At 39.7% G+C, this 27,736-nt stretch overlaps 1 protein-coding gene across 2 annotated transcripts in view; it reads left to right on the top strand.

Annotated features, from left to right (window-relative positions):
- LOC145989798 (uncharacterized) overlaps positions 1 to 27,736 on the top strand; it is a 185,778-nt gene that overhangs the window by 68,724 nt on the left and 89,318 nt on the right. For both annotated transcript variants that reach the window (XM_083125149.1, XM_083125147.1), the window contains exon 2: positions 19,589 to 19,876. In XM_083125149.1, coding sequence (XP_082981275.1) covers positions 19,685 to 19,876 — 192 coding nt within the window. In that variant the 5' untranslated portion in view covers positions 19,589 to 19,684. The remainder of the gene's footprint in view (positions 1 to 19,588; positions 19,877 to 27,736) is intronic.

Genomic DNA, 27,736 nt, shown 5'->3' with positions numbered 1-27,736 from the left:
AAAGGGAAATTCCGTGAAAGGAATGAGCTTCCTTTACATTACTGAAGGCTGACACGCCTTCTTGCATATCAGGGCAATATAAATAATAAGCCTTAGGCATAACAAAAGCGTCTAAAATGTGTCTTTATATTGATAACGAAAAATTATGAAAATATTCTTTGGGCTATCGACCAGGTGAGTTGTGGAAAGGATTCCAAAGCTTTCGAGAGCTAACGTCACTTTTCAGGGTAGGAACTTCATCATTCGTTACCAGGAAAGCTTCAAGACTTCCTTGATATTAATGATATTTTGCAGTCAGCGTCTATTATTCTGCAACGTACAGATCATGTAACGCTATGTTCACATATGGTAGTGTAAAGGAAGAAGTTACCGGCCAAGTGGCCAGTTTTTTTTTAAGTGGTTGGCTTTCGATCTTGCCACCGAAGTTCCCAGGTTAGAGTCGTGGCTGGCAGTTCTTTGTGAGCGTCCCTTCATCAATTCAATCTAATCAACACTCATCCCCAAGAAGGCGCAAAACAGCGCAAAATATAAATTCAAGAAACAAGTTAGAACTGTGATTATCACACCTTGCTCATAATCGTGCGTTACACATTTCAAACAAAAAATTAATGTACCTGATGCAATACTAAATTTTGTAAAGTTCTCATTTCTTTAAAACATTGTTCGGTAGAAAAGGGAAAACGTAATTAAAACGTCTTGAAATGGTACAATTTGATCTGACATTTCTACATTTTCTCACTCTGTTTATCTCAACGTGTAATAAGACACCAACGACATGGAGATTGTACAAAATTATGTACAGGTGTTAATAACATAAGCGTTAACGTATGGTGCTTCCATTGAAGGCCATTAACGCTTCCTCTCACGTGCTTTATTCGTTCTATTGTTATGCCATAACATAATGAAGCAAATAAGCATCGTTAAATAAATCAACCAACCAATTGCACATTGGAGATCGAAATTAGTGCTACAAAGAGATGTGTGCCAAATTTGTCATGTTGGAATTCCAAAAAAGAAAAAAATATATATTTATATCGTAACTATACAATACATACTAAGCATATCAAATATACAACAAATTAAAGATGTTTCTGTTAATATGTGTTTGTGCGTTTAGTTACACGTACTATATTTTACCAAATACAGGGTGGGCGTGAAGCGAGGAAATAATGATGAAATCTTACACGCGACTGGCTGAATGACATGTTTCCCGGCAGCTGAAATGGGACAAGAGGAGCTGTGGAATGGACACCATGGTCACCCGACCACAACCCCATGGACTCTGCCATTTGGGAAATTTTGAAATCTTAGTTGTATGAAGGGAAAATCTGAATTATATTCGGGAAAGGATAACCTTAGATTCTCACATTTTGAAGATAATTGAAGGAAACCTGTTGAAACTTTAGATTTTCGCGATAATGCGGACCTCGTTTTTGCATTACGCAAATGCGCTGTTCGTTATTTTTTTCATTAGTTCCATGTACAGGAATGCACTTTGAATACGGTACACTAGATACATAAAAAACCTTCACATCCAAAGAGCACATTTATAAACCTTTTTGCAAAAAATAGGAAGTACTTCGAATTCTATTGGTGTATTTCTGAATTGTGTTATATCCGTCATGGCATGACTTTTGTTTACAGTTCTGGTGTACAGCCACAAAATAAACCAATGTCGTGGATGCAAAATGTGCAGTACAAACTGTCCGGTGATATCAAACACAACCTCATAAGAAGAAAAAACATGTTGCCCATTTTATCACGGACATACGAAAGAGTTTCGGCAATACATGCAATTTTATTAGTCAATACCAGCATGGTCTCGTAATACGAAGCAGAAAAAGCTAGCTTATCGGAAATTAAATCTCGCTTAACTGGCTATCCAACATAATTCGCTGGGTTCACAAAACTGCTATTGAATCCCCTTATGACTCACCATGAGAACGTAAACCGGTTGTTATGTTCCCCGTAAAATTGCGCATGAGAGAAATGATTGTATAGAAAACGGCCATTTTGGCTGTTTATCTGGATTTAACCAGCACAATGTCAAATCCGAAAGTTTCATTTCACTTCAGTAATTAGAGTATTTTAAAATTTCCACGTCCTGCAGATGTTTTTCACAGATATGGTTTTCTTCAACTCGCCTCCGAAGAGAAGAAAGAAAGAAGTTGTTGGATTTGTGTGAGTTTTACGCCCAGCGTTACGTAAAGTGAAACGCATGGCTGAAGCAATGAGGCATGTAGATCGTAGGGAGAATTTCAGAGCGGCCAGAAAAAGTAATTATGGCAAATTTAATAGTTTAGAGCGCTGCAGCGTGCCATGTAGACAGATATATCAACGTTGCGATCTGATTTGTCAAAAACAATGTCTGCTTTAGCGCTGGCTTTATACGATACTTACCAGTTACGCAAACGTGATGTGCAGACAAGCCGGGCACATAAAAGTGGGTTCATTACTGTAAGCAAGCGGGCATTGGTTCGCAGGGAGCTGGTGCGGTTTTTTGGGGACGACGTAGAAGCACTAGAAGGCATTCTATTTTTCTTTTAATCCTTACAGAAAAAATAAGAATATTGAAAATTATAACCATTATTCAAATCAAAAGGTGTTGCTAATGACCTGTATACGTTGTGAAAGTTTGTGCTGTGACACCCAGCTTTCAAAAACGCCAGAAATGCTACGAGCTCTAAACCTGGCTCTTTTAACCTAACAATTCCTGACCTACTATTCCGCTTAGGTCTAATAGTGAATATGTGGTTAGGTTAGGATGGCCAGGCTTAGAGCTTTTAGCATTTGGTTTCGGCGTTTGTTGCGGACGGGGTGTACCCGCACCAGACCCATAAATGCTGTTTATACTATAGGTTTCAAGACTCCACACGAAACCGATACTTTGCCCTTTGAGAACAAAATGTTTGTAAATGGAGACGAGACTGAGATATAGACAGATATTTACAACCCGAGACGAAACCGAGACTTTATCAACTGCTGTGTCATCTCGATACCAAATCTTAACTGAATGCATTTTCAAGGCTTGTTCCTTTCATTGTTTATCGAAAAAGTAGTTGAAAAATTGCAGTCACAGTCACATAAATTTGTTTCTGCTCAATAAGATGACTCAAGAGTGGATGAATAAAATCGAATGCAAAATCTTGCCTATTCCATGGCGCCAAAGAAGGTCACATTGTCTAACCACGCAACTTCAAGTTGCTCAACGTGAGGAAATGGTTAGGCACGACTGACATTTAATTTACTTCAACAAAAGACAATCGATAACAGACCTTTCTCGTCTCTATCTAATCTTTTAACTAGGGTGACCAACATTCGGCCATGAATTTAAAGTAGATTTCCAACTTTCGGCATTGAATTTACGGGATATTTAGCAGCGACAAATTCTGCGCATTTTTAGTCACTCCAGCAAATGTTTATGGAAAGGATAATGTTGCATTTTATATAATATACAGATAACAATACAGAATAAAAATTTACAAATTTGCATGTTTCTTAGTCTTAAGTATTCGTCCACTGCTGCTGCATAACTAAGGATCAATCAACTATTGCAAGATATGACGTCACTTCCGCCCGCCCGCCAAAGATCTTCCAGTCGACTTTAAGTTTTGCATGGCTCGCCGAACTCGAAATGAATTAAAATGTTGCGATCCAGGAGAAATAGAATATCAATACGGGAGCCGGGGGAGTAAAAAAAAATATCTAATACGGGAGATCCCGGGAAATACGGGAGAGGTGGTCACCCTAGTTCCTACGCAATGTGAAAAACAAGCCAATCACAAATATCAGTTAAACCAGTATCGACTGCCAACTATAACTACAGCGCCTTCAATAAAGTAGTGTGGAAAACGGCACTGTTCTGAGCGCTCTGGCTGGTTCCACTCGAATATGATAACGCTAGAGGCGCTGGTGTCGGTACAGCTGCATGGCATTTGTCTGCTTATAATGGAAGTAAATGGAGTTTTCGCTGCAACGTCCGATTCTTTTACATGAAGCATTTCTATGAATGTGTTAATTGCTATGATATTTGGTACAAGGGTCGCGAAGATATTAACGAACATTCTAGAGAGTCGATCACGCCCTGTTATCGTTATACTTTCACTAATAATACGGGAGAAAAACTACGCGTTGAATGCTCTTGGTCACTAAATTTTTGTGTATGAATTAGGTTCATTATTATTATCATCATTATCATTTGTTTTAAAGATATACACAGTAAAGCATTTGTATTTTTGGTCTCTTTTCTTCCGCATTAAATTAATCGCGGCGATGATGATTCCATGAGCACCCACAAACCCACAAAACTTCCTTAGTGCCATCGACATGAGTGTATGGAAACTTTCAGACCAATGGGACAAGCGACACGGGATATTCACACTGATGTGACTAGTGACACAGACACTTCCAGACTGTAAAAAAGCATTCATTGGGCATTAAGGTCCAAACAACAAACGACACGTTCATATGCCGTTTTCGCGTGCTCCTTGTTACTTCGGTCTGAAAGATCCTTAAAGGAAGGGTGCTCAGACCGAAGCGACGCGCCACAGGGGGAGTTCCCAACTAAGTGACAAGCGACATGGTACCTTCAGTATATTAGCAAGCGTTTGCTGCTAATTGTATGAACAGCAGATCTAGGCGACACCGATAAACCGCATGTTACAACAACAGATCTAGGCGACACGATAAGCCACACGTGTCGCTTTGTCGCCACACGTGTCGCTCATACTGGGCCATTTTCCTCAATAGCTTGCAACGTGTTGCCGTTGTTTGTTGTTCGCGCATGCGCGATGCAATGTATCTTGCTTTAGGGAGATTGCGCACTAAAGCGACAAGCGACACGCGACACTTATCGCTTGAGGATTTCACCAACCGAACCTGTGCTGCCCGTCATGTCGCTACGATGTGAAATGTTGCTCTTGATTGGCTTGTTTCAAGTTACATGTGTCGCGTGTCGCTTCGGTATGAAAGTTGCCTTGGACAGAAGGACCCGTGTCGCTTTGGTGAGAAATTCCGTATCGTTTGTCGCTTTGATCTAAAATCTCCTTGAGCAAACGGTGCAGTCAGAGCTTGTGTTCCTACGGTTCGATAGGCTGCATCGATTACCAACTGCTCGCTTCCAAGCGACACTTGTGGTTTGTCGCCTCGGTATGAAATATCTCTCAGGATACTATTTATATTATAATAACATAGAAAAATAAACACTAGTACACAATCCAACACCTGACGTCCGAAATCACATTGCGAAGTTTCTTTTTGTGTTACGCATTATTTATTAATTTTATTTTACTTTTCTTTCCAAATTAATGCCATTTCGTGACTGCAAATCACTCCACAAATATAACTGTTTCCATCAATTCACGTACCGCCTTTCAAGACAAACAAATCTACACAATATATTCCAAAAACTAACTAAGCCGCATTACTTTCATAACAAAATTAGCACCTGTATGGATCGCACTGCCATCTACGTTGTTATCCGTCTCGGAAACCAGTTTCTTGGGTCGTTTTCCACACTACGTTATTCAAGGCGCTGTACTATAACTGAAGCAGATCCTTGACAATTGAAATTTCTTGAATTTTTCTTGTAGAAGTACCGTTTCCTTGACTCCCATCTGTTTTAAAGTTGTGGTAATGGCGTAGTGCGATGAATTGGCTTCTGTTACCTCTGCAACTGTCGCTCGAGGTTCGATCTGTGATGGCAGTTCAATTACGAACTGAGTGTTGTGGTCCTTACAAGGGCCGTCAGAATTTTGGTCCTAAGAAGGGCCTATCTTAATTTTGGTCCTAAAAGGGCAATTTTGCTATGACATTTCGTATTATATCTGAGTTGTTGTTGGTTGTCTGTAAAGAACATTTCTGTGACGAACTCGACGAGTGCCTGTAGGACTGCAACGGTTCTATCTGATTCATTCGTTGTCTTTTCGATCTTGTCTTTCGCCGTTTTGATGAGCCTTCTTATTTTCTTGTCTTGCAGTTTGGCCAGTAACCATTTGATGATTTCATTTGTCTCTTTTTGTTCTTCAGTTGGAGTCTGAAGTGTCTGGCTATAATTCATGGTAGTCGGTGGTGTGGTCTTCGCAGGTGGCTTCTCTTGCGATAAGCTGAATGGTAGTTGTTTCTGTTGTTCCTTCCCATCATCTGACTTTGATTATGGTTTCATCTGATGTACTGATTGGAACATTTTACAGCCCCTGTAGTTGGCCGGATGGTTTCCTCCACAATTGCAGCATTTTGCAGGGAGTTTTCGGTCTTTCTTTTGGCATTCTGCTGTGAAATGATTATTTGCACATTTCACACATCTTGGTTGAGCCATGCATTGGCTCTGGGAATGCCCTATCCTCTGGCATCTATGGCATTGCAGTATTCCTGGAGAGCGGTATGGCACCACTTTCATCTCATAATTCAGGATGTGATCTTGGCTGTAGATGTTTCTTGTTGTCTCGCCTTTGCTCAATGAGACTAGGTACAGTGGCATCGGTGTCTTAATGAAGGTCTTCGGGTCTCGTCTCTTCATCTGCTGAACTTGTTGTACTTTGTAGTTTTGCGCTGCTAGCTCTGTCTGTATTTCTTTCATTGATAGGTCGATTGGCAGGTGTCTGAGTACTACTTTAACCGGCCTCTCTCGACGTGGTTTGTCGGTGGCGTAGCTGAGCGAGTGCTCCTTGCAGTGATTGATGAGCTTGTTGTAAGCTGGTCTGGTGTTGGCTTGTATCTTCATTCCATCATGTAGAATGCGGATCTTGGCTTCTTTGTCATCTATTATCTTTGTCACCGAAGTGACAAATTGATGGCTTCTATCTGCGTTGTAGATGTAAACTGCTGGTAACTTGGCAGTCAGTCGATTAATTGTCTCTTCGTCATTATCTGAGAACGTTTGGTATGTGTTTGATGTGTCAATTGGCTTGACTCTCGGTGGTGTTCTAGCACGTACTGGCTTTTTAGGATGAATAAATGGTTCGTCCATGTCTTCTTCGTCGCCGGAAGAATTTCAGGGGTATTCCCTTTTCTTGGTTTGCATCTCGCTTGGAGTTTCTGGTTTTTGCTGTTCTTCCTTGGACTGGGACATGAAGTTTTCTTCCTTTCCTCTGGTAGGCTGAACAGGACGTGGTGTTGATTGTGCCTGTTCCTTCTCTTGACGTTGTTTCTCTTCTTCTCGCTTCCTCTCCTCCTCCTTCTCCCTATCTCTTATTTTCTTTCTCTCCTGCCACCAGAGTTCATGGTCATCTCTTTGTTTTCTGGTCAATGGCTTGCTTGAATTCCTTGGTCGGACAGAAGGCGCTCCGCCTCCTCTTCGTTGCTCATAAACGTTTCTCTGCATCTGGTCTCCTTTCTTCTTGCTGCCCTTGGCAAACAATACGTCTGTTAGGATCAGAATACCAAAGAAGAATCTTTGTCACTTATAGAAAATAAAACTGCAAGTGGAAAACATACAAATGTTTTAAAGCGAAGAATAACAGTTAACCTTGTACACACAGCATCACCAGGGAAATAAGCATTCTTATTATATAATAATTCTTGAAGACTCATTGAAGTTTCATTAAAAGAAGATCAGAACGAAATTTTAATCTTACTGCTGAGAAAAAGATAAGTCATCTTGCGTCATCTTTCGATGAGCGCCATCTCTTTTCGTGGCGACAAACTTAAATTCTAATTCACTTCTCTTTATAATGCACTATTATTTTTTCATGCCCCAGCAATTGACGTTGTATCACTTTCCCTTGTTCATCATTTTTCAACACATCCACCGAGTGACGTCAGCTTTCTTCTGGTAGCAAACTCGTGACTACCATCGAAGCATCTTGTACCCACGAGATTCGGCAAACATCTTTAGCATGGACCAACGTCACGATTAGTAGGCAAATTGTCAGCTTCAGGCCACAGCCACATGAGGGCGGGAGAGTAGAAAAAGCATGAACTAAGAGCAATTTTCCTCAACAATGATTCTGCCATGACACGGTACGTTTGTGGGGGAAAGAAATTGGTGCCCAATTTTGGAATGAATAGAAAGTTGCATTGAAACGATGCTGTCACTGAAAAAAGGGCGTAAAAAGGACAACATCATGCTATTCTGTGCATGTTAATGTTAGCTGCAAGAGATACTCGCATTGCAAAGGTGAGTCACTAAAATAGTTGCAACTTGCAGTATTTTCAAAGTGCAAAGGTTTTCAGTTATTCCTCGTATCTATTTAGAAGAAACAGTAGCGGCGATCGGGTGCAAAAACGAGGGGAGGGGGAGCAAGTACAGTTCTCTTTTTCTGGCCATAGGCATAGAACGGATGCTATTTCGTTACTCCATTAACTTGTTTTAGTGGGGTCGGAACATCGGAAAATATTTCACTTCCGGCGGAGAACGTGCCTTTTGATGGGCGGATACTACATTAATTCCCGAACCTAAAACGCCCCAGATCCCAAGTTTTTAAGCCCTTGTTTGTCTGTAATGGCGTCTTCAAATTGGCGGCCATGACAAAGATTCTAAAAGACCCACTTTATCAAATATTATTAGATATGGCGGTCAATATGGCCGCGAAAAGTCTAAAAATAACCCTTTCAGCTGTGTGATCATGTTTGGGATAAAACCTTATGTTTTGGAGGTTCCAGAACTCAACGGTGACGTCAAAAGTAGTGTCAGACTAATCCCACGAAATAATATTAGTTCAGTTTTTAAAATCTATATATATACAGGGTGTTTCAAAGGTCTGACACCAAAGAACAAGCTGCGTTATTAGTGCAGATGGCGAAAAATGGAAAGAGGGGAAAGTTGTTGGTAATATGAGGTTTTAAATATAATGTGCTTGAATTTTCAACGTAGCATGCACAGTTGAGGCTGCACGCTGGTACGAGCCTCATTGAGAACTGACATTGCCTTGTTGCCACATGCTTCGTCCTTAAAGGGAGCATTTACGTTATCGCAACACCGTAATGTACTCGGTAAAGTGAGAATGATGACGTAAAATTAGAGGCAAAGTAAGAAGTGCACACAACTACAAAACCTGTAATTGAGACTAACGTTTTCTGAAATAGAGGTTGTTCATTAGGGTATAGTGATATGAACAAAGGATAAAATTTCGAAACGAAAGAGGTCTTAATTTTTCCCCTCTAATCAAGGTAGATCACCACTAAAATATATTTGCGCTCAGACATCTTCTGTTGGCACATACAGGAAATGCCAACAATAATGACGATTAGCAGGGTAAGGGGTCGCGCAGACTTCGTTTCCGGCGCCCTAGATTCGCTGTATCGAGTAAGTTGTGCGTCTCAATGAATAAGGAAAGGCATCTGGTACCGTTTATCGAAAGGATGGAAGCAGTGGACCAAAATCAGCAGAAGAATAATATTAAAAAAATGTAATGACTTGAGTGTTACGGGTTGCTGTCTTCTACCATCACTCTGCTTCTCCTCCAGACGCCTCTAGCACACAGATCTACCTTGATCTTTGGTGTCAGACTTCTGAAACACCCTGTACATATACAGATTATTAAAAAATGAACTGATGTTATTTCGTGGGATTAGTCTGACACTACTTTTGATGCCACCGTTGAGTTCTGGAACCTCCAAAACATAAGGTTTTATCCCAAACATGATCACACAGCTGAAAGGTTTATTTTTAGACTTTTCGCAGCCATATTGGCCGCCATATCTAATGATATTTGATAAAGTGAGTCTTTTTAATTTCTTATCATAATAATAATACGGTAAAAAATGCAAATTAGGTGGAAATAAGACGTCATGAATGATAAATAACTGCAATGAACAGGAGTAGAATCATTGTCATGGCCGCCATTTTGAAGACGCCATTACAGACAAACGAGGGCTTACAAACTTAGAGTCTGGGGCGTTTGAGAATTAATGTAGTATCCGCCTCCCAAAGGGCACGTTCTCCGCCGGAAGTTGAATATTCTTCCATTTTTTATTGCTTTCCAACCGCACTATTTGTAGTAGTTCACCTATCACGTTTCAAGATAGAAAGTTTTTGGAAATATATTAGTAAATACACACACACACGCACGGAAAAAGAGAGAGAGAGAGAGAGAGAGAGAGAGAGAGAGAGAGAGAGAGAGAGAGAGAGAGAGACTACACTACAAGGATTACAAAGGCGTTGAATTTTAAATAAATTTAATTCCGGTCCAGGAGAGAAGATCAGCAAGCGTAAATGAATTCTGGACCGTGAAGAACCTTTTTTATCTGTAAAGTATTTTAATTCGATCCAGGAACCTTTTTCCGGATCAATTTAAATACGGTTCAAGAACCTTTTTTCAATGAAACAATACGCAACTTGGACCGAATTTAAATTGTGCGAGAAAAAAAGGTTCCCATCCTATTGCGGAACCCAATAGAACCCTTTAGAATTTATGAATTCCTGAACTTTTAACAACCCTGGTCCCAATATTAACGCAGGATTTAAATTATTCGACATTTTTTCACGCAGGGTACACGACAGAGGAGCAAGTGACGATCGTTAAACTTCATTACAAGTACGGAGGCTGTTGCGGCAGATATTTAATTGACGACTCATCTCGCGGAACAGCGAAGTGAATTGGCCACCAAGATCGCGCGACCTCACACCGTGCGATTTTTTCCTCTGGGGATTCATTAAGTTCAAAGTTTATGCTGCCAAAATAAGAACGATTCCTGAACTGAAAGCAGAAACTCAAAGAGCTATAGACGTCACTGAGCCTCAGTTATTCGAAAACGTGAGCCAGAATTTTGTCAAAAGAATTCGAGTGTGTCAAATGCTTAGTGGAGGACATTTGTCAAATATTCTATTCCACATTTAATGCCAATGTTCACCCTTTCAAGTAATGTAATAACATTTCCAATTAATAAATTAATTAAATGTTTTTTTCTTCTTAATTTAAATCGTTTATTTTCGATACCCTTTATATGCTTCAAAAGGTCACAAAATGCACATGTTTCTTATATTATGTATTTCGAGAACTGAGACGAGACCGAGAACGAAACGCATTTACAACACGAGACAGGACTCGGTCATCTTGTCTTGTCTCAATACTACCACTATAGTAAAGTAATTTACATTTAGGCCTAGGTTGACTGTGCTTTGCATTATAACTTAGGTCTATTCGAACGAGTAACGAAGGTTCTATATAAAGCCTTTCAAGACACACTATCGACCAATCGCACCTCATGTTTTCAAATCGATTATCGAAAAGAAAGCATGGAAATACATAAAACTAAAATTTATAAACTTCTATTTTGTGGTGACGAGAAAGCGACAAGAAACATGTAAACACGTGGTTGTTACTTTTGTCTGATTTCTTTAATCGCAATTATACAACCAATAAAGTGAATATTTCTGCAGCTGTAGTTGATAGTAAATATTTTTTTCGACCAACCGTAAAATATAGTGTTTTTATGTTGATCAAGTTGTAGTTTACACGTGGAAATGATATTTTATGAACAATTTCTGTGGTGTCTCATATTGAATTTATTATACCGAAAAAATATATCACGCTTCTTTCGTATTCCTAATATACGTCTTCCTTAGGGAAGAAAATTATGTTTGTTACGGCTAACCTATTTATTTCTTTTTCTTGGCATACCCACTGCCATCTCTCGGTAAAATGTGAAATTGACATTTTTTTTTCTCTGATCGTGACGGGTGTAATTCCAGACTTTTCAAGATTTCCAATAAGAACGTTGTGCAACGGCTTTGAATTGTCGATTTTGTTGGGTAATCAATTCTCTGTTTAAAAGGAAATTGTATCGTGTATGGATGGCTTTAGAAATATGGTCCTTTCATCAAGTCCGTCGTGGATCTGAGGCGAGCAATTTCTCCGATCCAAGGATGTTCACCCTGGAGGAGGATTCTCTTCCAAAGCGACATTCCAGCCAGATGAGAAGAAGTGCTCGTGCCTTCAGGCTTCGAAGGCTAAACGATGCAGCCGTTCAACCAAGACATAGCTCTTACGTCACTTGTTAGTAACGGTACATAAAGAAAAAAGAATGGCGCTGTGTTAAGTGTCCCAATTTTAGTCAATCGTATATTTATTTCTATCTGTTTCTTTATACTCTCCTCTCTCTCTCTCTGCCTCTTTCTTTCTCTCTCTCTGCCTCTTTCTTTCTCTCTCTGCCTCTGTCTCTCTCTCTCTCTCTATCTGCGTCTCTGTCTCTCTCTCTATCTTTCTAGCATTCTCTCTCTATCTGCCTCTTTCTCTCTCTTTCACTCTCACTCTCTCTCTCTTTCACTCTCTCTCTCTCTCTCTCACTCACTCACTCTCTCTCACTCACTCTTTCTCACACTCTCTCTCTCTCTCTCTCTCTCTCTCTCTCTCTCTCTCTCTCTCTCTCTCTCTCTCACACACACACACACACACTCTCTCTCTCTCTCTCTCTCTATCTTCTCTCTCTCTCTATCTATTTTCTGCCTATGTGCCATTCCTAAACACCGAGGCTTATTGTTGCAACAATAAGCAACAATAAGCATCTGTCTCCACAGGGGTGCAAGGGGCAAAATTCTCCGAATTTCTCAAATGCAACCTAAGGCCTTCTCGATGACGTAGTGGCAACATCGTCGCCTCGTAACAAAGGAGTCCTGGGTTCGATACCCGGTGGAGGCAAGCACATAGTGGTTCGGATCCCACTTTAAACTGTAGGTCCATTCCCGATTAGCCTATACGTGCATAAAATGGACTTAAAACTCAAACTCAAATGTCAACCTCTCTCCCACACTCTGGTCTGCATTTTTTCAGGTTAACGAGGCCCTGCCGTTTCAACCCACAGCCATGTAGTGTAATTATATGTGGAGATTGTGTTGCTTCGTCCAGGGTTGTTAAAGGTCCAGGAATTTCAAATAAATTCAATTCCGGTCCAGGAGAGAAAATCAGCAAGCGTAAATGGGTTCTGTCCCGTAAAGAACCTTTTATCTGTAAAGTATTTCAATTCGGTCCAGGAACCTTTTTTCCCGATCAATTTAAATACGGTCCACGAACATTTTTTTCTGAATCAATTTAAATTCGGTCCAGGAACCTTTTTTCAATGAAACAATACGCAACTTGGACCGAATTTAAATTGTGCGAGATAAAAGTTTCCGGTCCTGCAGCGGAACCCAATAGAACCCATTAGAATTTATGGAATCCTGGACCTTAACAACCCTGCCTTCATCCACCTCATGACAATTCATCCTCATTGTCGCGATTACCCAAAAGTGGCAGAAAAACGACGCAAAATCAAATCAATCTGTGTGCAAGACCAATCCATTTGTGTCGATCCTTATTAATTTTCTTCAAATGTTGAATTGGCGTTGATTACAACCAAATATGTGTATTGTTTTAACACCACTGAAGTTAAATGTTCACCATAATATGGTGTTGATCTCCTGGAACCATGGACGTCCGGAATGCGGGGGCAAGAGCAGAGGGCACGGCCCCTCCCCCTAGAAAATTAATGTCTACCTAAAATTTTTGTTTCATACAAAATTTCATTTCAGTCACATTCATTTGGTAATGATTATAAGGGTGTTGAAGGAGCGTGATAATTTCAGACTGAAGTAGTGTTTTTTGAGGGAGCATCACTATTAATGGGGGGGAAATGTACCCCTCTTGCCTCTCCCTGGAAAAATATTACCTTTCTAGACCCTCCCTGAAAGAAGTCCTGTGAACGTATATGCCTGGAACCACTTTCTGTGTCGTTTAAACACCATTTCCTTCACAGTGTAATTTACATGTAGATTACGTGTAGGAGGAGACATAGTGTACGGCACAACACTCATACTCCCTTGTGCATAACGAAGGAACACAGGAAGCAGAGAAAGGTGTACGGCAGTGGAAGTTGCAACACGCTGGGGGCGAGGCGGGGGGGGGGGGGAAGCATGGCTTTCCGATATTTCGTGATCTCCAAGGCTGCAATCTTGCATGTCCAATCAGGGCGATCACCACAAATTACTCGAGCAAAGACAAGACACTCTCTGCTACCAGCTACGGTGAAAGTCCTTCACTCACCCATTCATTCCCTCCATCTCTTTGCAGTAGGCTACCAATTTCAGTTTCAGGAATGCGATCACGTAGCTATACTCTCTGGCTGAAATTTCAGCCTTCCACGTTACAAGGACAAGGGAAAGAGGTTATAAAAGTAATGCCAGTGAATTTCCCTGCGTCACGTATGAGCATATTTGAAGTCGCCAATATTGAATGCGAGAAAGTCATGAGCTCATGACGTATGATAATGATTTTGGGAGGCTTAGTTATGCATGTATTAAAATTGGTATTCCAATACATGGATATTTTGATGTTTGGAAGGTTTTTTTTCACAAGTATCTTTATTTTTCGCGCATTCAGCATTTTAAATAAATTTTATTTGCTGTTCCTACATTTATTTTTCTATTTTGCAATTTCAGTTGTGCAAATTTAGCATTTCTGCTTTTTATTGCTGTTTTGGCATTTTGACTTGTTAATATTATGGCTTTTCGATTAGCTATTTCGGCACTTTGACTTGATGCTATTTTGACATTTTTACTAGTTGTTATTTTCGCATTTTCACTTATTGCTGCTATCTGGGAACTTTACCTTCTTGCTCCTATTTTGGATTTGTTGCTATAACTTTGGCACTTTTCTTTGTATTTCGGCATTTGACATTTGTATTTTTCGTTTTAAGGTACTCTATTAACAGTGCTCAGGTAAACATCCTCATATGACAGTAATGTTCTTCTGTCCCTGTTCGTGTCAAATATTGACATCTCAGAACTAAGAGTGAACCAAAGAATAAGTCAATTGGTCCGGCCATCTATCTGTAGTAGTTGTCAACCATGGATATCAATCGCACAGTCCAAAGTACAGGGTGGTTGGAAAGTAACTCTCTATTGAAAAATTAATAGAACTTTCGTAAATAACACCGCATTTGCGTGAAACAAAATGTATTGTCAATCTTGAAGTGGTAGAATTTAATGCTAATTTGTGCTTTCTCCATATGGTGACAAGAGCAGCCCACGGGATCTGTACAGGGTGTTTCACTCACTCTCGCCCCCTGATGTTCCTTCAAAACTTTCAAACTAATGAACTTAATTCTGTGAAATTTGACGTGGACATGCCTTTCTGTAGTAGAAGCATGATGACTTCCTAGCGAGTGTTGGATGTGGTTGTCATCAGCATCGAGCCATAACTGGCAATGCCTCCCCATGTTACGGAAGGTATTCGTAATCTGCCTTCGATTCGCGCAGGCGTCACACGAGTTACAGTAGAGAGCAGGGCCTCCACACTTGTATCCTTTCATAACGTTTTTCTCATACCAACGTCTGTGTCAAATTTCACTGAATTGCGCCCATTAGTTTGAAAGTTATGAGGGAAAATCGGGAGCCAAAGCGAGTGAAACACCCGGTAGATACTCGCTGAAGCGGTTGTCCCTCAACATCCAGATTGGGGGAAAATTTGCAGAATATGTTTGTTCGAAGTCCCGTAGTTATCATCTTCGAGTGGCAGTTTCTTATGGTTTTGGCATCCTCTGAAGAACGAGATTCATGTACACCCCACAACCACCTCTGCACCTGTACCACGGACTGCCACTCTTCGTATCGGGATGCTCACACAGTGTCAAACACTGGGTCATTATTGGCTGCTCCTGTTACCGTGAGGAGAAAGCACAAATTAGCAATTAAATTCCATCAATCAGGGATCGGAAAAACATTTTGTTTCATGCAAATGCGGTGGTGTTTGCAAAAGTTACGATCATTTTTCAATGGGGAATTATTTTCCAACCACCCTGTATATAAAACTGTGCAGAAGCTCAGAATTACGTCAGTTTTAGTTAGGAAAATGCAGCAGAATATTTTTATCTACTTGAAAAAAAATGTGATGCTCGGTTTTCGTTTCCTTTTGATAAAGCTAACGTTAGTCACTAGTTCTTTTTTTATTTTTTCAATGCAATATAGATTTTTGTTCGTTTTAAATTTTTCTCCAAAGCACAGTCATTTTGTTCTACAACGAAGTTTAAACTCTCTAATAGCTTCGTACTGCGTGCAAATGAGCGAGTATCACGTCACATAAAAATATGTAGCTACCAGTGCACTTTGATTTCAGCATGTTACTCATCACTCAATCGTCATAATACTGCCACAAATCCTATCAATGAGCAAGAACTGTCAATACAATAAAATGCAAGCAGACATTCCATGCTGAGATAGTCATTCCAGGTTCACAAGTCAATACCATTGTTTTCCGATTGTGTTCAATTGTTTTTTATACACTGATGATTCAAGCTAAACCTATATAATCTGTGCCTCTAGGTGTAAGTTTTCGAGGTTCATCTTCTCTGTCTCATGTTGAAGGTATTCTAAATATATTTAACACAGAATGTATTTACATGTTTGGGTGATGTAGAACTTGATTTGCGTAGTAGATCGAAGAAATTTGTTTGAAAATGAATTTACGTTTTTGTCACTTCACACAAACATTTTATATAGCGGAAGAGAACTACAAATAGAGATTTCATGACACTTAACAAACAAGTTATAAAATCAAACTCATTTCTATTCTATTCACTCTGAAACTAAATTATCTTTGTTATTTCATTACAAAAATTAGAAATAGTGTTAGAAAAAAGTATGTGATGATCACGAAGTTCGGACTAGAAATTGGACAATATAATAGCGACATATGTATATATATATATATATATATATATATATATATATATATATATATATATATATATATATATAGCTTGACTCTATATCTGTTTCTTTGTGTATTTGCAGTGCGGTGCTGATATCTTATTTACTGCATTGCTGGGTCCAGATTCTTCTCCGACAGGGAGGCATAGAATATATATTGGAAATATAATATGTAGGTTTTTCTGCATATTAAAAACCTCTATCCCCCTTTGATGTTAATTTTATGGCTATGACAAACATATCCGGTTTTACATTAGTACAGGCAAACTGAAATTTGGTAAATCCTCCAATGATTAGTTGTTCTATATTAGGGAGAATTCACACCGAAGCAACAGGATACACGCCTCCCCGATGACGTAGTGATAATGTCTTCGCCTTGTTCGGGTTTGATACCGGTAGAGGCACATGGTACACAATGGTTCGGATCCCACTTTAAACTGTACGTCCAGTCCCGATTAGCCTTTCTGTGCATAAAGTGGACTTGAAACAATTCAACAGCGGCAGGTTTCACGTGTCGCTTGAGGATTTCACCAATCGAACGAAGATTTGTGCAGCCTGTCTGCCGCTACGGCGTGAAACGTTGCTGCTGATTGACTCGTTCCCAAGCGGTATGTGTTGCGTGTCGCTTCAGTCTCTGAAGTCTACTTGCACATACATTTTTAACCTTACGTTTTACTTTGAATCAGCGAAATACCATCTGTGACCGTGGCGGTCAGCCTTACACCTCAATTAAAAGAGCTTCCAGACAAGCCGCATGCGAAACCTATCACTTGGAAACGAATCTTCAGAAATAAATGCAGCCTTTCGTGACACGACAAGCTGCACATGTCGCTTGTCCCTTGCGTGTCACTCGGATTGGGCTGTTTTCTCAATTTTCATTGTGTCGCCCTGATACGTGAATGTTTTCTTGCAAACTGGAGGGTAAATGCCTATTCGGGTATGTGCAGTTCATGGTTGTGTTCATGATTATCGCGTGTTACTTCTGTGTGAAACCCCCGTATTGTAACTTGTCAGCTGCCCTTGTCACTTGAGCTTAAAGCTCCCCCAATAGAAAAAAAAATATTATTATACAAATGACATTCCCCTACTAAATAGACTCGACTTCTTTTTATTCCCTGCTGTATACTTTATTTCTGTGGATAAATGTTACCTGTTTCGCATATGACTAGCGTCCAAAAGAAGTTTTAACTTTTCAACATGACGTCATTCCTCATTAGCCAATCCGTGTTTACTACCACTTATTGCCTCGCCTGTCATCCACGCACCTTGCACAATATCTCGTTTTAATGCCAGTGACAGTGCATTTCCCACCTTCTTAGCGAAGCGCTTTCGTGGGTCACGGGATTAAGCTGGTGCTCGTGGACGATTTACAAGTCCGTGACGACGAATCACATGCTGCGCTCGCATTGCTGGGATTGTCGCACGATCTTTCTCCACAACCGCATGAAAGCTAGGGAAATGGACCTCACGTACAATCCGACCCACCGCTTCTCGCGACAATGGCTATTACATCTTAACCAGGAAATCTTTTTTTGTATCTTTCCCTCCTGGCGTTGGCTAAACACCCACAGGAACACGCCACACTTCCAGCGATCGGTTCACATTCACCGCCAGAGGGGGAAAATATCGTTTACCCATTTCTCACAAACGATTGGAAAGGAAGATAACCTACATCGTATCTTCATGCTGTTTTAATCACTTTTTAACAAGAAATTACAAAGGAAAATGACAGGTATCCTAAAACTACTTTACATGACGTAGTCAAAATTGACTGAATTGATATATTGACATACTGTTTACTCATCACATTCGAATACTCGTTTCGGAATGTTAACTGTTTTGGCATTCTCACAATAACTTGTATCGGATACCTCATTTTATTCAAAATACAGCATCGCATTTATCATGTGTGAGCAAATAGATAAAAGACACACTGTTCTATTGGTTCCATGCAACCAATAGTGAGTTAGGCTTGTTGTGGAACAATATCACGACAATGCTACGGTAATGATGGTGGAAATACAGACGATGATAATGACTGCATGCTTTCTGTCACTTTTGAAAACTTATTTATGTCAATAGAGGTTATTTTTTATAAAGTTTTTGAAGAGATCTTATTAATGTTCAATCACCTTTAGTGAAAGTCAAACTGTCCATCGCTATTTTCACCAGCTGTTCGTTTCCAACTTGTAGTTTTTAATAGATAAATTTGATACTTCGTTCTCTGCAGCTTTTTTACTTCCTTGGATGTCATTCTCGTTGAATATGTTGATTAGGTGGATTTATAGACACGGCAGGCCTCTGAAATAAGCAGTCAAATAAGCACCATCAATTATGAATATAGACCATTCACAAGGGAGAATACAGAAATCCACCAAAGTGGGTAGAATATGAACTGGCTACTTCAGTTTCCTTTCTCGGTTGTACCGTATTGATTTGTAGTTTCACTCTAAATGATGATGCTCTAATGTCTGTTAAAATTAGGCATGGTATCTAGGTGAGATTTGGCAATATCGTCTCGTTATCGAGGTGCAAATCTCAGTCTCGTCTCGAAATACACAGTTTACCCATTCAATGTCCCTGCACAAATATTCAGAGCTTATAGAAATCCATAAGATAATTAACTTACCTTAATAAGATTTTTCTGATTGGTACCTTGTCTCAATGCTATGAGCTCTCGAGAAATATAGTTTTTTTCCCTGAATATATGTAACTGCTTTGTGCAAGTTCATAGTAGCCATAAATGATTAAATTTGCAATTACAATAATGAAAATATATATGTCTTATGTATTTTGGTCCAGGTAAATTTGCAAATATAGTTTACCAAAGTTTCGAACTTAAGGGGTCCCAAGTTTGATCCCTTGCGGATCCACATCGACACAGCCACGTCGTACATTAAAATATGTAATTATCTAAACGGTCCAACCGCAGTTATAATTACTATATTCTTTATTTGCTTATTTCAGATTCAGTGATGTGCGGTCGCGGCATGGACACCAGCTCATCCACCGTGATAACCTGAGACCATCCAATCCTTCAATCTGCTCCCTGACCTGGCAACAATGCAACATCCGCTGCTTCTGAGCATTCTGGGGCTGTTCATTTCGTCCGTGACAGCCCCGCAGCCCGCTCAATCTTCCTGCTCTGCCGGTAGCGACAGCTTCTACCCTTGCACTTGCAGCAACGGACAGGAACCGAGCGACATTGTGGTCACCTGCAAAAGTTACCAGGAACTGCTCTTCTTCAAGAGAAAGGTAAGTTTACTTTGTATTAAAAAGAAAGGAAATATGCTGCCCCCAAAGGACTCGCAGCATAGAGTGGTGCCCGACCGTAGTCAACCGGGAAACGCACCGCAGGGCGTGAGATCTAGCCCAGGACACTAATGCACTCCCCAAGCACATTATAGCCCTGGAGTCGTTCTGTGGTCCAGGCGCAGTCCTCCCCTGAGAGTCACGTCTAAGCTCAGCTGGACGTGGCCCCTTTAGGAAGACCTCCATTTCATGCAGGCATGCACTAGTAGCAAACTACCTACAGGGCATCGGATATCATGCTCTCCTGGTTTATAATCTCAGGGTGGCTACTTACCGGTATTTCTAAAGCTTAAAAACAATAATGCATCACGTATGAAGAGAAAATGCAAATTTCGGAAATGTATACACTATGTAACATTCTTATTCGTACACACGGATTTTCAAAGAAAATGATTTAATATCTGAAAGGAAATACACTCTTTTGAAATTGTTTCTTTACAATTCAATAACTAATATCATTAGGAAAATAAAATCTTACCCAAATTCTGTATAGACAATGACAATAATAAATTAAATTAAACTGAAAGAGAAACATGCCCTTTTTTGTACAACTTTTCTATTCGTACACTAATAATATAAAAGGAAAAAGTATATTCAGAGCAAATTGACTGACAGTTCTAATACTTTGATGCGTATCCTTTGGCTTTAATTACTGCTTGACACTTGTTCTTCATAGAATTAACCAGTTTCCAACATGTTTCAGAGCTTATTTTATTCCACTCGGCTTGCACAACAGTTTTCAACTCTTGTTTGGACTTGACGCCTACTTTATGGATTCGCCTCTTCAAAATTATCCATAAATGCTCAATGGGATTTAAGTCTGGACTTTGAGCTGGTGTTTATAGTAGTTTGGGCACATTCCATATTAACCAATTCATGTTAACTCGCGCCTTATGCTTACTGTCATTGTCTTGTTGGAATGTGTAGATAGGCGGCATGTCCATTTTTTGGGCACTCTGCTTTGCATTGTTCTTCAATATGTCCAAATAGACATATGCATCCATGATACCATCAATAAACTGGATGGTACCAACACCTTCGGACGACATACAGCCCCAAATCATTAATGACCCACCACCGTGTTTATCTGTTGGAACTGTGTTAATGTGATCATTGTCTTAATTTGATTTTCTCCAGACCCTATTTATCCCATCTGACCCGTATATATTAATCTTGGACTCGTCTGACCATATGACGCTATCCCAAAATTCCTGGTCCTTGTGGATGTGCTCTTTCGCGAATGAAAGTCTATTCCTGCGATGATATGATATCCATGCTTCCACAAGACACGTCGGACAGTTTGATCGGACATCATCTTGCCAGCAACATTTTCTACTAACGGTCGTAACTGAGGAACACTTAGACGGGGGTTTTCTCGCACTCTTTTTAAAATAAAGCGTTCATCACGTTTATTCAACCGTCTCTCTTTTGGTTTTCTCGGCACATTCTGTGTTGAACCTTCCTCTCTAAATTTGTTTACTATGTATTGAACTGTGGAGTGTGATTTATTGACTGTTTATCCAATTATTCTTAACGAATAACCTTTAAGGGCCAAATTTATAATAACATCCTTCAGATCGGGACTAAGTTCCTTCACCTTGCCCATTCCGAACACGCTGATAGATAGACGACAGGCCTACAACAATACCTACGCCAGCATTCCGCTTGACGGGAAGCGCGCCTGCATGTTCAAACTTGTTACGAAGTTGCAAACTGCACGAAATCGCCCGAATAGCGGTGGCGCTGTATGCGAGGAAGATTGAAACTCTTGCCTGTACGAATAATAATATTGCATGAAACAGCGTGTTTTTCTCTTTTCACACAAATTATATGCTCTGTTTATACACTTTGAACATACATTTTTATTGACATTTGTTGGTGAAACCTTCATTAACATTAATTTCCAGGTACATATGAAAATGATTATATTTACTAGTAGATATGACATTTTTTCCTCGAAAATTCTGTGTGTACGAATAACAATGTTACATACTGTATATATATTTAAAAATAGCAGACGAAACAAAATTAGACGTATTTCTTTCTATATTTTATAGAATAAATAACCATAAAATCTAGAATTTAGGAAATAGATGTTGCACATTGTTGCTCAAATAAATGCCCTAATATTCAGGTTTTCAAGAAATATAATTACTGATTCAGACATATTTTTTCAGAGATGTTGCTTGTAGTAGTTAACTGCACTGCAACACTTCGTAATGGTTAAATAGAGAGATCAGGAAAGGAACACGCACATCAAGCTGTGTTTGAACCTCAAAGATGTGTTGGGCTCTTCTAAAACTACCTTCAGTGAAGATAATCACAAACTAAGAAATACAGTACAACTTTTCAAATGCTTCAGAATAACAGTTTTGAGAACTCTCAGATGTAGTACCTCTAACTACCGTGCGTCCATTTCGATCTTCAGCCGAGAGATCGGGAGAAGCGTGGCTGGCGGCGCTGACGGAGATGCCGACATTTGCGGCCTGTAATGCCCGCTTATTTTTATGGACATATGCAGACATTTATATAAATATTGCAAAACGAGCACTAACCTGTGTTATAATTTATCATCTGTAATTCATCCAAGTTCTGCTCTTATATACACAAAAAATACGCTTTAGAAACGATGTTAAGAGCCACAGATAATAGAACATTTCAATCATAATTTTGACCAGTAACGTCCTGCTTAAGTTTATATCCTTGAAAGAGTTTTGTGTCGATGGGGATCGTTTGGAGGTTTCGAATGTGCAACACTGTATCAAGATTACGCTGCAGACGAAACCGTTAAAAGTGAATGGTTTTCGTAAGCTTCCTTGCAATCCGATATCTCCGAGCTCGAGTTTTTTTGTTCCTTCGCGACTAGATGAAGACAGAGCTGTGAATATAGTGGCGAGCAATGTAAACCAAGAGCGTGTTAATTTCGTACTGTGCGCAAGAGTTTTATTCTTGGTTACTTGCAGTTACTTGTTTGTGTTATTGCAGTGTGTATGTGTGTTGTGTCAGTGAGACGATTGGAATGCCAGCCGCAAGGTTCATGTTAGAACAAAGAATTTTTATGTATGACACTTACGTGAAAACAGACTCGTGACGAGACGTGTGTAGGCAATTTGTACAGAAATTCCCAGGCGTTTCAACTCCACATAGAGATACGGTTAGACATCTTAAATTACGAGAAACTGGATCGTTAAATTTTAAAACACCTAAGCAAAAACGACGGATTCTAACCGAAGCAAGACTCGATGATATTGGTGCAGCGTTAGAACGTTCTCCAAACAAACCTCTACGCCGTGTTTCACAAGAGGTGGGCGTGTCAAAATCATCGGCACATACAGCCACTAACCTACTAAAATTAAAACCCTAATCTTATAACACAGGTTAGTGCTCGTTTTGCAATATTTATATAAATGTCTGCATACGTCCATAAAAATAAGCAGGCATTACAGGCCGCAAATGTCGGCATCTCCGTCAGCGCCGCGCGCCACGCTTCTCCCGATCTCTCGGCTGAAGATCGAAATGGACGCACGGTATATCTTTTGATTGATTGATTTGTTTTATTGTACTTCGCTTTTCTGGCACTTTTGACTAATCGCAAAGATGAGGACGAATGATAAAGATCAAATGAATGAAGTTACAATAACAAACACACGGTTTGTCCCAAGCCTCACAGAGGATTATACTGGCTATAAGACGCCAGAGACTCGTTAGTCTCCAAAATTAAGACTACGTGGAAGAGAGGTTGGCATTTGGTATTTCGATGTTTCCGCAAGGGGTCACCCCTTACACACCTTCCTTAAACTACACCTTTAATCAGACGATAAACACATTCTGAAAATATCATTATGAGAAGAATCAATGTTTGAAGGCACGGAGAACAGGAATAGCCGTTAATTGTATGGAACTTGAAATTGCATCTGTTTATAAACATATTTACCGTCTTTTGCACAGATATTTCGTCCAGGAACATTAGTCATTATATTTAGAATAATGAAGAAAAACTGAAAAATTGATCTCGTTAGAAACCATCTACAACAAAGGGAATTCAGTTGTCTTTTCTAAAATAAGTGATATCGTAAATTTACTTATAATATCTCACACACGACAAGTATGTGCATAACATTAATATTTGCAAACCATAACATGTAAATTATTTCACGTAACGTGATAGTTAAGACTATAGAAATATAATGAAATTTCGCATACACTGCTCAACACACTCCACATTTTCACGCTTGTACTTTCGTGCTGCAAAAAACACAGCACACTCTTAATTTATTTTTTCGCATCATCTCATTTCGAGTATTTCCAGAAAATTTTCGAATTCATTCACTCTCATAAGTCAAACCGCAGAAAATGTACTTGCCTCATTAGGAATTCCTGTTGGCACCAACATTTTAAAATGCAAGACAAATAAATCACAGCACATACGGATGGATTTTGATTGTATTTGCGCAGATACAGTCGTCATTCTCAACAATTGCTAATTGTTTCAGTGTTCTCGGTGGCAGAGAGCTTTCAGTGGTCGGCTTCCGATCTTGCCACAGAAGTATCCGTTTTCGATGTGTGTGCGTGTGTTGTAGAAGCAAATATGATTTACTGCATGTGGCGAAGAGCAGGTCCGTACACAGGTTTGAGCCCTGGCCTGTACATAGCATTTTCTTTGTCAATGTACCTTCCTCTATTTCATAATAATTATCGTCACAATTGGCCAAAAGTGGTATAAAAGTGACGTAAAATAAGAATACAAAATATCAATGCATTATTTCCGCTATTATCATGTGCTGATTCACATGATTCAGCAAATTGATTCACAAATGTTTCTGGACGTTGGTAGATTTACATTGCATGACAGACACGGATAGTTATTGGCTTGACATTAAGAGCCCGTTCTCGTAGTTGCGGAAGTAGTGGTGTAACCGGTACCGGCTTTTTTTTTTGCTTTTTCCAATTCGAGACCGCAACCTCATCGGGAACGCCGAGACCTTGCTGCAAGCTCTGCAAGGAACCAGAGGACCACGCCCCTCTGCACAGGAGAAACCTGATTTCTCTCTCGCAGGCCACTGATCGGACTTTCGTGACTGCAATACGAGGGAAATTCCCTCTTTAGAGGAAATTTTGTTCCCTGGATTTCAAAGTTAGTTTTCTGGAAGAATTTTACCTCTGATGGGACATTTAACTCTCCGAAGGGTATCCCTGCTTCTCCGAAGCGGACTTTTACTCTCCAAAAGGCGAATTTAAGGGGATTCCTGTTCCTCCAAAGGGGACATTTATCTCTCCAAAAGGCGAATTTAAGGGGATTCCTGTCCCTCCAAAGGGGACATTTATCTCTCCAAAAGACGAATTGAAGGGGATCCCTGCCTTTCCAAAGAGGATATTTAAGTCTCCAAAAGCAAATTGAAGGGATCCCTGTCTCTCCAAAAAGGACATTTAACTCTCCAAAAGGCGAATTGAAGGGGGGATCCCCGCCTCTCCTATGATGGCATTTAACTCTGCAAAAGGCAAATTGAAGGGGGTCCCTGCCTTTCAAAAGGGGATATTTAACTCTCCAAAAAGAGAATTGAAGAGAAATTCCTGCCTCTCCAAACGGGACATTTAGCTATCCAAAAGGCAAACTTAAACTCTATGACGGGAAACTTTATTTCTCAAACGGGACATTTAGTTCTTCAAATATAAATATTTCCTGTTCAAAGGGATTAGCGGTGCCAGAAATGGGTCAATTGGCGGCAATGGCCCAGTCCGAGCGACATAGAAGCGACAAGCGACACGTGCGGCTTGTCGCGTCGCTTCGATTCGAAAGGTTGCATTGATTACTGAGGGTTCGCTTCCAAGCGACACGTGTCGCTTGCAGCGCCTGTCGCGTGTCGCTTCGGTGTGAAATCTCCTTAAAATTTAGCGCTGAAAGCTAAGCCAACCCCCGCCCCCTCCCCCTCCTCTTCTCTTTTCACGGCTATGTTGGTTTAAATAATTTGCTTGGCATACCAGTGCACACTTTTCGATGTCGAATTTTCTTGCTTCTCTCAAGAGAAAACTCTGTGTACAAGGGGGAAATATTTGTAATTTGAAACCGATGGAAACACTGACGGAAGATATCTGTTGGTTTGCAGCAGCGGGAATTGAACCTATATGGCGGGGCATGACCCTGTGACTTAGAAACAAGAGAACGTGATGTACAAGACCTCGCCAACGCCCTCTTGTGGCGAGATTATCGCCATTTATCGACCTCACTTGACAAACTGGTCTTGGAGTAAGTTTCAATAAAGCATGCTGTTAACGGTTTGTGGTTTTCTTATCTCATGGAACTGTTTTAATTGTTGCTTTCTCGCTGCATGGCGAGAAAATCTTAAATAGGATTTGTGAAGTAAACTGAAATTTTATTGCGTACCTACCCCATGTTGGAATTGAATTTCATACGATAACGTTCTTCTAATCTAATACTATGTAATAATTGGAGCCCGCATTTCTAAGCACTAATACTCATATAAATTAAATAATAAATAAAATAAAACTCAAATAGGCAGGCAAAAAAGGCACAAAATAATTTAACACTACAGATTAAAAAAGAACAACAGTAAATGTCCAATATAGACAGAAAATTATATATTTTTTAAAATAAAAATAAACGTAATTACATATTTATTCATTAGTTATTGGTTCTTCAAAACAGAAGTTGCAATTCTGTTTCATAACATGAATTAATAAAAGTCTTGTAGTACAGTGGGATCCATGAGTACTACCGTGCAAATTGTCCATGACTATTTTCATTAATTTTTCTCTTACAGCCTATGTGTTTTTAAGCGATGGATTTTTATGTATGCTGGTGCAGTAGTTGTCAACAGCTTGTTTTGAGTTTTCTTTTAATTCTTGAAGCTCTTATTGGGTCAAATAAAGTGCACGAACATGGTGATGGACAATTTGCACGGTAATACTCATGGATCCCACTGTACATGCAAGCTACTCTGCAGTTATAAAATGTTTTATAATTATTTTCAGAAAAATCCAACCTCGCAACATTGTATTAGCACATACATTTCTTTTAATAAATCAAGCAGCTTCCACAGATTATTCAAGTTAGTTCACAGGCCTTCAGAAAATTTAAACTATTCTCAAAATGTTCACATTCTCGCACCCCTTTAATTCACAATGGGACAGTTTAACTAGTGTTTTTTTTTAGCAAGTTATCGAAACACCCTTTACATCTCTTTTTAAGCATTTTAGGAACTTATAGGAACTCAACAGTGGAAATAGACAATTTTAGGCACAGTAGAATTTGCTCTACAAAACACCAAATATCTTTCACATATATTTTCCGGATTTCTGGGGGAGGGCGCCCCTTCTATCCCCCTGCTAACAATGCCCATGAACGAAAATTATGTCCAAAATTAAATTATGGCGTGCATCAATTGAACAAAAAAAGAACACCGTTGTTAGTAGTTCTTTTTATTTGAATTATCATCGGAAAAAAAAATATATTTTCCACCAGGAAATGCAAAGTGATTTAATTAACGTGTGAGCTTTGTACACCATTGAAACAATGCGCTACAAATTACATGGTATGGCCTTTAACTCTGGGAGGTCACTTGTCAGCAAGGTGTTCTCAGGTGAGGGTCGAATTTCTTTGTTACTGAATTATAACATAATTGTAATTGCTGTTCCCTTTCCATACGCCATCTTTTGAAGGTAGGGATACCACACGGACACCGTAATTTAAAAATCGAGACGAGACGGAGACTTTCTTTTTAAGTTCACTTTATGCACAGATAGGCTAACCGGGACTGAACCTACGGTTTATGGTTGGATCCAAAC

This window comes from Lepisma saccharinum, chromosome 7 (assembly GCF_977018435.1).
Source record: "Lepisma saccharinum chromosome 7, izLepSacc3.1, whole genome shotgun sequence".
In the NCBI taxonomy this organism is placed as follows: Eukaryota; Metazoa; Arthropoda; class Insecta; order Zygentoma; family Lepismatidae; genus Lepisma; species Lepisma saccharinum.
The sequence above is the reverse complement of the archived record's forward strand: the minus strand, read 5'-3'. Positions and strand labels throughout refer to the sequence as shown.